Genomic DNA, 11,269 nt, shown 5'->3' with positions numbered 1-11,269 from the left:
CAACATTTCTCCTTTTCTTAGGTTCTTTTTTTTTTGTTTCTTAATATCTTACTCTTGTATTTGTATAAATAGGGATTTACTCCATTGAAATAAACAACTCAGAAATTCTCATTCTCATTCACTTTCTCTTTCTCTCTTCATCTTTTTCTTCTTTCTTCTCATCTACTTTATATTATTTTATATTATTTTATAACAATAAAATACTTTTAACATATATGAGTATATATTTTTTTAAATGGTGAAATTGATAGGAAATATATTGGTGCACCTATTTTACGAGCACCCTATAACATAATCTTTAAAAATTCCCCGCCACGGGAGAGTACATTTTTTCCGCTGCAAGCTTCTCTTACACACCCACTGAGTGGACTCACTCACACACACTCCTCTTTAATCTTTCCAATACATACCAAACAGGTAAGTCTATTTTCCCTAGAAAATGCGGGAACCTGAAAGAAAATTCGCTTTCTTCTTACAAAGGCGTCTCTACAAACACCCCCTCTTTTAGATGTTCTTCACTCGATTGGCGTCTTTTGAATTAGTACTCTTTATCTTTTACCTGTGTACTTCTGCTGATACAAATCAATCAAAGGTTCTTATATTTCTGATATTTGTTGTTTGGTTTAATTGTACTATTTTCAGTATAATGGAAAGTGGGGTTTGGTTATTTTCCTCTATTCTTACAGTTTTAGGGCAAGCTTACATTTCCAGTTATTAGACGATTGAGTTTTGAAGTATTTTTCAGTATTGAAAAAGTTGAATTGAAAAATGGAATCATTGAATGGTGCTGGACTGATATTTTGACATGGTACTCTCTAGTAGGTTTGAACTGTTAGAAGGGGCGGATTGTGACATAAGGCATGGCCGACTTATCGAGGTAGATGATTTTCTTTCGTAACTCTTTTGATTGGTTATGGAGAAAACGCCTTTCAGTCTGAATTGAGAGAATTTCGAAAGTTAAATTCATTTATTAGCAAGCAAGCTTGGGCTTACAGAACTTTGAATACTTGAGTTATACAATTTCTTCGTATGGTAGAATTTTTCATAGTTGTGCAATGCAGATGAAGTTTTATCGATTAACTAGTCAAATTTTTTTAGAAAAATTATCTTCGTATTTATGTGTGACAAAAATTTTTTTAGAGAGGATATTAGCAATACACTTCGAGTACTTGTTGCTACGGATTGCCATTTGGGCTATATGGAGAAGGATGAAGTACGGCGTCACGATTCATTCCAGGCATTTGAAGAGATATGCTCAATAGCGGTACAAAAGGAGGTAATTCTTGAATTCATTTTGGCTATATGGTGATCTGAAGGGGCTTTGTTTTGTCTTTGCATATGTTTTTTTTTGTATATTTACATGTTCCTTTGCTATCAGGTGGATTGTGTACTTCTAGGTGGTGATCTTTTCCATGAGAATAAGCCTTCAAGGACAACACTAGTTAAGGCCATTGAGATTCTTCGTCGTCACTGCCTCAATGATCGGCCTATACAGTTCCAAGTTGTTAGTGACCAAACCGTGAATTTTCCAAGCACGTATGACTTTTAAAGATATTCATTTTTTTTATATATAGAATTGGGATTCGTAATTACTTGTCTGAGCTTATCTTCGTCGAACACTCAGTATAGACATTTACTTACTACTTTGATTAGATTTCTTGTTCTTTTCAATAATAATTTAGAATTTAAGAGGTCCGACATGAAAGGAAAAATAGAAGTTAGGCTATTTTTGAATTCTTCTCTTTTGTTTACTTCTGTACTTCTTTGACAGGTTTGGTCATGTAAACTATGAAGATCCACACTTCAATGTTGGATTGCCTGTATTCAGTATTCATGGAAACCATGATGATCCTGCTGGAGTGGTATGGATATTTTGGCCAAGTGTTGTAGTTACTTAATTTATTACATGTTGCCCATATTTGTAAACCTCACTGATAAGATACTTGGGAATTTTAAAGTTAAGTTCATGAACTACAGCCGTAAATTCTTATCCTTATGTGCCTTGGTGATGTCCAGATATTTAAAACCATTCTGAATTGTTCTTTCTAGCATGGTCATTCTCCCCGAGAGTCTTCCTCTCCTTATTAGGAATGCCAAGAAACACTTATATATATATAAATAAATGTATGTATTATATAACACAAGCAATATGATAGGTCACAGATAATATATTAGCAGAGTTCAGAGAAGAAATGTGAAGAAATAGGGAGCAGAACCCCCTTTGTATTGATAATTGCCAAGAGATTCGAGAGCTTAGTCTCTCCTTACTGTATGAAAGAAATAAAGGAAATGCACAAATCATCCACACCCCTCTATTACAGATACTTCCTTATTTATATTAGCGTGTATTGAAGTAGCTCCACCCTCCCACACTCGACAAGTCCTCATGTAACTAACTTGCCACGTCACTCTTCTTTGCTATCCTAGAGTAAACCATTGTGAGAGGAGGCCTACCATAATATTAATAGTTGGAACCTTGTATGATCTTGTCAAGTAGGATAGTTTCCCAACTGGTTAAGGACCAAGCTGAACCAGTGATGGAATTATTAGCTGATTCTCCTCATTAAGTTGGTAATATCTGTCTTCATGTTTATAAAATTCAACTTCTAAACCTGTGTTAGGATCCAGCATTGACTAAGTATGGTATAGGTTAGTCACATATAACTACTTGGGCACCCTAGCTTTTGGGAGTGAGTTCTACCCAAGTGATTGTATCAACCTATTCATGATTTTCCTTCAAAATTTTAAGCTATATGTCCACATGATTTGGTATTTCTGATCTTAAAGCAGATTTTAGTATTCTTTCTATCATGGAATTTCCAATCCTTACTATGGTAACTGTTGGCAGGATAACCTTTCCGCAGTTGATATTCTCTCAGCATGCAATCTTGTGAACTATTTTGGGAAAATGGTCCTTGGGGGTTCTGGTGTTGGTCAGATCACCCTTAATCCTATTCTTATTAAGAAGGTAAGTTAGTGGATATGTAACATTGTAATTATTAAAAATATTGGATGCAGATGCAAGCTTCTTTCCTTAGCACTAATAATTGCTTATGAATTGCAGGGATCGACAGCAGTAGCTTTGTATGGTCTTGGGAATATTCGAGATGAAAGGCTTAATAGAATGTTTCAGGTAGTATGTTTCTCTTCTTCTGGTTTGTTACTGATTTTAAGAACTGTTACCAAGTTTGGTTTCTTTATTAAATTTTCAGACTCCACATGCTGTACAATGGATGAGGCCTGAATCTCAAGAGGGTTGTCAAGTGTCAGACTGGTTTAACATTCTTGTGCTTCATCAGAACAGGTTATTGTTGTGTGTGTGTGTGTTGGATAGTGCTGCTACTTCATACCACTTGAGGCTGGCTCAGTGGCAATAGGGGGTACAATGGATGAGGCCTGAATCTCAAGGAGGGTTGTCAAGTGTTAGACTGGTTTAACATTCTTGTGCTTCATCAGAACAGGTTGTTGTTGTGTGTGTGTGCTGGATAGTGCTGCTACTTCATACCACTTTAGCTCAGTGGCAATAGGGGGTAATTGGGGTGTGTGTTTTGGGGGGGGGGGGGGTGGGGGTTCTTAGGATTGAATCCCAGTTTGGATAGGTGCTGCCACTTCATCTGTTTCTGCATGAGGGGCAGATAGGAGGGTGAATGCAGCTTGTGAAAGTGTCAGAGCAATGTAATACTCTTGTTTCTCCCCATAAACCATAATAGAATTTTATGTTAGTGCTCATACTTGTGTGTGAGGGATCAATTGAGAAGAGTGAAAGGAGAACATCTAAATTTTAGTTTAATCTGCCTTCATGCAACATCAGTTCAGAAATCAGCATGTGAGGTCTTTTAATTTTCTCATTATTTTTGCAGAGTAAAGACAAACCCTAAAAATGCAATCAATGAACACTTTTTGCCACGCTTCCTAGACTTCATTGTTTGGGGCCATGAACATGAATGTCTTGTCGACCCTCAGGTACAGATCGCATTGGAATATTTCTTGTGTATACATTAGTTTTAGCTTGATAATGCCATGCATGTATTTCTATTTGTCTTCTCAAATAATAATAATAATAATAATAATAATAATAATAATAAAATAATGATTGCTTTTCACAGGAGGTTCCAGGGATGGGATTTCACATTACCCAACCTGGTTCGTCAGTTGCCACATCACTGATTGATGGAGAATCAAAGCCAAAACATGTGCTTCTGCTAGAGATTAAGGTTGTCCTCTTTGAAATTTCAAATGCATATGTTCTAGTAACATTATGTATAACAATGCATGTGGTATGTAGGGGAATCAATATCGTCCAACCAAGATACCCTTGACATCAGTGAGACCGTTCGAGTATACAGAGGTAAGTTTCATATTGTTTTTCCATTTATCTTGTAAATCATTCCCTTATGAATTACTCAATTCCAAATTGCAGGTTGTATTAAAGGAAGAATCTGATATTGATCCCAATGATCAAAATTCTATTCTTGAACACTTGGATTCAGTGGTCTGTTTTCCTTTTACATATTCATGTGTTATATTAGGCTCAGTCGGTTTCCTTTGTTTTGGCAAATTATTGTCATATCAAAGGTTTATTTTATCTTTTATTGGGCTTATGCTGTATATCACAACTAACTGAATAAGTATAAATGTCTGTCAGGTTAGAAATCTCATAGAAAAATCCAGGAAAAAGGCTGCTAATGGCTCGGAGTTTATACTTCCACTAATCAGAATAAAGGTAATTTGTGACTTCATCAGAAATGGTATTGCTATCAAATGTGATCTATTTTTACCCTTGTGTCTCCTTTAGTCCTGTTTTCTGTCCCATGGTTCACCCTTTATGTTTTGAGAATCAAACAATTATAGCAATGGAGAGGGAGGGAGGGAGGGAGGGAGGATGGGAGAGTGGGAGGGAGGGTGGGGGAGAGGAGGGAGAGAGAGACCGTCCCTTGAATTTCATATAATAGGTTGGATGTACCTTCTGCATTTCCTCTTTTCGGACTTGTTGGATATGTATCTCTCAATTTACCCGATCGCTTCTCTTATTTTTTTTGTAGCTTTATCTTTTTTATCTATTTTTTATTTTTGAATAAATCTTATTTTCTTTTTCTTTTAGTTTGTTTGCTTACTTTTTTTTTTTTGAATCTGGATCATTTATTACAACTATTTATTTTATTTATAATTTTTTTTTTTACAATTTTTAAGATGTTCTGGTGTTAATTATCATGGTTGGATTGATACTAAATGGTTTTGTAGTATCTTTTTGACATGAGAGGTTAACCTCTGTGCTGATTGGCAGGTAGACTACTCTGGATTTATGACAATAAATCCTCAAAGATTTGGTCAGAAGTACGTAGGAAAGGTATCATCATTCTGCCGTTCTTCCTGGATCATAAAGCTGACTGCTTAAATGTTTCTGACAAATTGCATTTGGGACGTGCAATGCGTTCAACATGTTGTAGGTTGCAAATCCTCAAGACATCCTTATATTTTCAAAGGCTTCAAAAAAGGGTCAAGCTGGTGGTGAGTTCATTCATTGATCTATACACTTTTATTGGCCCTTTAGTTACATGGATAGGTGAGTGTAAGAATCAGACTTAATGCAAATATCTATTTAGTGATAATTTTATACCAGTAATCTCACACTTTAAAATTCTTTTTTATTTGTATTATCTTTTAAGATAAATTTTGTTCTATTTTATTTGTTATTTTCATTACGAGGATTGTTGTGGTATTGTGATTTCAGTTCTCCTAAAATAACCGACTTTGTAATCTATGATTATTTCTTCATTATCAATTCAGATTCTTGGGATCTGCTAATCTCGTTTACTTTTACCTCTAATTTGCTTATTGCAGCTAAAATTGGTGACTGATTTCTTACTTTTGCAATCAAATTCTTGGGATTTGTTATTATAAAGTAATGACGCTCACTTTTACTCTTTATTTGCAGCTAAAATTGGTGATTCTGAACGACTTCGCCCAGAAGAGCTTAATCAACAAAACATAGAGGCTTTAGTTGCTGAAAATAATCTGGTATCAACTACCATCTCTGCACTTTCTGTTGTATTTTTCTTTTACATTTTTACTTGTATTTCTTATAGTATTGAACATAGAGGTTTCAAGGAAGCTAAGGTGGTAAAAATATTCTTCTCGGGGCTGGTCAGTTCAAGCTTTATTTGGTTTTTGTCAGAAACCAAAAGAAAGCATAATTAATACAAACAAAATAGCATATGAAATATCCGAGTAATATATATTTTAGATTTGCATCTTTATCTGTATCTGGTGAGCTGGGTGTCGCTAGGTGAATTCCAACTTGTATAATTAGTAAATTAATTGCAGGGACTTTTGTTAGCATAACAGACTACATTAAGACTCTGCTTATCATGACAATATTTGATTAATGCAGAAAATGGAGATTCTTCCTGTTAACGACTTGGATGTTGCATTACACAATTTTGTTAATAAGGATGACAAAATGGCTTTCTACTCTTGTCTGCTGTACAATCTTGAGGAAACACGAGTAAGTATCCTTTTGGGTCTTTATGTTAAGGGGTTGTTTGGTATGATGTGACATTTTCATGGAAACGGTAATCTTTCATATTCCCATGTTTGGTATAGAGTTTTTAATTTTTTGATTCTAGGAAAGTTATTACTGTGGTAATAAGATTACCCTATATGAGGGTAATCTTAAATCCTTTCAAAAAGGTGGGTTCCAAATATTACCTTCACTCTTAATACAATGAATTTAATATATTGATACTTCATATAACTTTTCACAGCAATTTATCAAATTCTTATGTTCAACCAAATGATGTATCAATTAACCGTAATCTAACTAAATATTCTCATCCATAAGTAAACATAATTTTAAGTTTACAAACAATTATATTCTCCGATTTAATATTCCAATTAATCAGATTGTTTTGAACTCCTCGTACCAAACGCCTCCTAAATGTGTCCACTGTGTTACACTTTTGCAAGTTCTGTACTTCTTTTTTTTGATTATATTATTTCTTCCCAACCAATTGCTTTTCACATGCATATGCTTGTATGAAATAATTTGTGTTATCTAAGTGTTTGTTCAATGGATTCTAACAGTCAATCATTCCTCTATTTTCAACAGAATAAAATTGCCAGGGATTCTGATATCCTGAAATTTGAAGAGGAAGATTTAATTCTTAAAGTTGGCGAATGCATGGAGGCAAGGATTTTCTATAACTTGTGATGTTTACAGTATAATTTTTACCAATGGGCAATGCCCATAGTCAAAATAGATAGAAATTTCGTTTGCATTGCTAATGAGGCAGTTCTCTTTTGCCTTTGTGCATATGAAGGAAATTAATGGGGTTGGTTATCTTTTACAGCCTGATTGCCAGGTTTTACGTGTTGCATATGAAAGACATTAACGCACCCATTGTTTTAGGTTAAGACTTTATATTGTATATATATGGAAGACTTGTTAATATGGAAGCCTAAGCAATTGGGGGATACATCAAACAAAAGAACCATTGATTACTCATCTTTGTAGTGGACTAGAAATATCGAAGGCATTTATGGCTGTTGAATATTGTGATCACAGTGAAAGTTTTATTTCACTTATATTTATAGACTTGCATCTCTTGCAGGAGCGTGTGAAGGAGAGGTCTACACGGCCTAAGGATAGTGCACTGTTCACCTCAGATTTACAATCCTCTGAGGTACTTTTATTGCAGCTGGTGCTCTGTCTTGTGCCACATTATGTCTGTTGGACTTTTGCATTCAACTTTTTGCCTCTAAATTTATATTTTGTTAATACTTTTGTAGGATTTGAGAAGTAAAAGTGGAGCAGGAGCTGGAAGCACTGTTTCCTTTAGTGATGATGAAGATGCAACACAGTTATCTGGTATAAAGAGTACAGCAAGAGGCCGGAGGGGGTCTTCTAGCCTATCTGGTGTTGCTTCTGAGCTTGATAAAGGGAAAACCTCCACAAGAGGACGGGGTAGGGGTAGGGGAAGGGGTAGGGCATCAAGTAACATGAAGCAGACAACTCTTGATTCAACTCTTGGATTTCGCCAATCTCTGAGGTTACTTTTGATCTTATTACCATATGAACTAGAGATTACTAGATCATTCGAGATTTAGTGCTACAGCTTTTATATTTTAATATTGTCCATTTTATTTGTTTGTCTAGCTTGGAGTCTTTAACACAGAGAAAATTGAAAGAGCATAATTATTTTAAGCATTAATTGTACTGCTATGTTGGCAATTTGAGGCTAGCTTGCTAGATTGGGTAAGTATGTGACCCCAAGTGTAGAAATTGTTATGGATTACTTTGCTCTTTAACAACTTGGGATTAGGCAGGGAGTCTAGTGTTTTTTTTTTAATGAAAAAATAGGATTTGGGTTTCAAATTCTAGCTGGAACTAAGGGCTAACAGTTTCTTATATTTTAAAAGTTCTAAAAGGTAATTTAACTGTTAACACTGCTGTTACTTTTGAAGAAGTTATACCATGAAAATGATGAGGTCACTAATAGTAACAAATACAAGGCTTGTACACATTATATATGTTGCTCTAATATTGCTGCTGCTGCTACAGATCTGCCTCAGCTGCTGCAACCGCTGCAGTTCAAAATATTGCTGTTGACGAGACTAATGTAGATTCTTCTTCAAGTGAGGATGCTGGGAAATTCGATGTTGATGAGATTGATGACAGTTCGGTATGAACTACCATCTTAATCTGTTTTGAATGTAATAGGCTTCCTTTTACTGTTTCGAATGAGAACCTTTGAGAAATGCCAAATTGCTGATTTTTTGGGAACACTGGAAGAGTTGTTCTATGTCATACCATTCTGATTGGTCATCGACACTTATTTATATGATTATTGCTCACTGAAGCAATTACAAAAAAGGAAGAAGATAATCATGTAATCTAGTAATACCTTGTTCTCTTCATTGCATGCTTGATTTGTGTGTGGTTTTTCTTCTGAAGGAAAATGAAGGTGTCCAAGGAAAAGGACGCAAAAGGGCTGCTCCAAGAGGAAGAGGTAGAGGTTCTTCACAATCCTCTAAGCGGGGAAAGAAATCAGAAAACTCTGCATTGCATCGAATGCTTATGAGCAAGGATGATGACGATGATGATGAGGATAACGTTGCGAAGAGATTTAACAAATCTCAACCTCGGGTTGGATTGTTTTTCATTTCCTCTCTCCCTTTTCATGCCCTCTATTATAATACATGACTATACCATTAACCCTTTTTATTTTTTAGAGTACTTCTACATCATCTCTCAATCCATCATGCTTATTTGATTTATTCTCTTATTCTTCATGATCATATTCCATTCTCACCTTTTTCTTGTACTCATTTCATAGGTAACAAGAAATTATGGTGCTCTAAGACGGTAACTGGTGTTTAGGTGAGCCATATTTGCATGACATCCTACAAAATGGCTGTAGGAACACTGCAAGAAGAAAATCTATGAACACCCTATGCCTTTCCAAGGTGTGCTCAAATTTTTGTAAATCCATGTGTTGCTAAAACATTTGGTATAGTTTTCATGATGATAAAGATCTTATTTGAACAGCGAGAGCGAGACAACTTGGTGTGTCTGAGCTTTGGTTTTCAACTTCAATTGTCTTAATGACATGCTAATTATTATGTGTAAGGCCATCTTGAAAAAAATTAAAATATCTTGATCAACTTCTTCTATTATGTTCTTTTATAATGTTAAATTTTAGTACGAATGAAGTTAAATTTGTCTTTTTTAATGCTTAGGTGGCACATTACTTAAAGTGAATATTATTGAAAAGAGTATTGTTATTGGGTATCAGTAGTGTCTAACACTTTCTATAGATAATACTTTACGATTAATTATTTCTTAAAAATTATTTTCTTAAGTTATATGGAACTCAATATTTTATTACACTAATAACAGGATTACAACGATGAGAATGTTAGGCACTAGTGTTTTTTAACAATTTTCTATTGAAAAAGATTACATAGTAGAATATCCATGTTCCTCCAATAAATAATTGCCGTGTAACTCTTTCTTTTTCATTTGATTAATTCATTTTGACTTGGTTACGTCTAAACGTCACTTTTGTTTTAATTTTACGTTTATACGTTTTCGTTGTTGGGATCTTTTTTTTTTTTTTTTTTTAAATCGATCTCCAATATTTTTAGCAAATCAATTTCAAAGTTTTTATATTTTTAGCAACATTAAATTTCTACTCTTAAATAATAGTAATGTTTTTTTATTTTTTGTTGTTAATTTTAAATGTGTTTTTATATATTTCTTGTCAAATATAAAAAATATTTCTTTATTCTACATTTTTAGGGACCGAGTTGGCAAAAAAATGTAATTCAGAAATAAATTTGTCAAAATTTATAAGATTTAAAGACTTACAGTGTAAATAAGATTTTTTTTATTATTATTATCAATGTAGAACCAAACCCATAAAACACCGAAAATTGAGCAGGTTTAGTCTATAAATACCATTTGTCTTTAGTTTACTACGCTTAAACTTGTAATTAGACATTTTTAAACTTGTACTTGTGTTCCGGTACATTAAATTTACCTGTGCTTTAAGGTATGTTGTCGGTTGTTCTTTGAGCATCCTTAGTGTGTGAGATTGGAGCTAGCATTCACAACATTCTAGATGACTGTTGCTGGCTTTGTCTTAGTCCCATGGAGTGAAATTTCTGTCATGCCAAGTATACCACATGAGGCTAACAGCTCCATTTGTTGGTCATCATATAAGCATAAAAATTGGAATAATTCACTGCCATGGAAATGGAATGCTGCCATAAAATCCAATTGGAACTGAGACATGGGCTATATAAGCCTTGCCTTTTCATAGAGGAAAAAAACATGAGTCATAGTTTCACATTGATGATGACAATGGGAGCATTTTGGATTCAAAACAAGTTTCTGAGCATTTTTCAAGGAAGAAAATATCGACTTTATCAGCTGCGTTGGTATTTTTAAATTTCGGTGGTTCTGTTTTCTTCTTTAAACAATTTATCTCTTTTTGTCCAAGACTAGAAAACAACAAAATGAAGTGAAATGATGGGTCCAGAGAATCAATGAATTGATTTAAAGAAAAACTAGTGATAAAGACTATGCAATTCTATTATTATTTTTTTCTTTGAAAATAATAATAATATGGCTGAAGTATATCTTTCTCTCTAAATATATATATGGTATAACCGAAAGAATAAAATATTTCTTGAAATGTCAATTCTATAATTGTGTACTCAAAGTTGAATTCCAACTTGTAAGAATATGTACTCTTTACTTGTGTGT

General features: G+C 34.1%; 1 protein-coding gene across 6 annotated transcripts; it reads left to right on the top strand.

Annotated features, from left to right (window-relative positions):
* Nucleotides 1-251: 251 nt before the first annotated feature.
* LOC115725709 (double-strand break repair protein MRE11) lies at nt 252-9,731 on the top strand. 6 transcript variants are annotated; one of them, XM_030655306.2, is made up of 23 exons: nt 252-417; nt 820-877; nt 1,141-1,276; nt 1,379-1,536; nt 1,772-1,862; nt 2,849-2,968; nt 3,065-3,133; nt 3,213-3,304; nt 3,861-3,963; nt 4,107-4,214; nt 4,286-4,348; nt 4,421-4,492; nt 4,646-4,723; nt 5,285-5,347; nt 5,448-5,508; nt 5,936-6,018; nt 6,392-6,505; nt 7,109-7,186; nt 7,611-7,682; nt 7,789-8,048; nt 8,561-8,681; nt 8,954-9,145; nt 9,336-9,731. In XM_030655306.2, the coding sequence occupies exons 2-23, from the start codon at nt 861-863 to the stop codon at nt 9,366-9,368; spliced, it is 2,184 nt and encodes a 727-aa protein (XP_030511166.1). In that variant the 5' UTR covers nt 252-417; nt 820-860; the 3' UTR covers nt 9,369-9,731. The 6 variants fall into 6 exon arrangements, with proteins under 6 accessions (XP_030511166.1, XP_030511165.1, XP_030511164.1 ...); XM_030655305.2 differs by having other exon boundaries at nt 256-417; nt 823-877; XM_030655304.2 differs by having other exon boundaries at nt 286-592; nt 823-877.
* The last annotated feature ends 1,538 nt before the right edge of the window (nt 9,732-11,269 follow it).

This window comes from Cannabis sativa, chromosome 6 (assembly GCF_029168945.1).
Source record: "Cannabis sativa cultivar Pink pepper isolate KNU-18-1 chromosome 6, ASM2916894v1, whole genome shotgun sequence".
Lineage (NCBI taxonomy): Eukaryota > Viridiplantae > Streptophyta > Magnoliopsida > Rosales > Cannabaceae > Cannabis > Cannabis sativa.
Note: the sequence above shows the minus strand (reverse complement) of the source record. Positions and strands in the feature narration are given on the sequence as shown.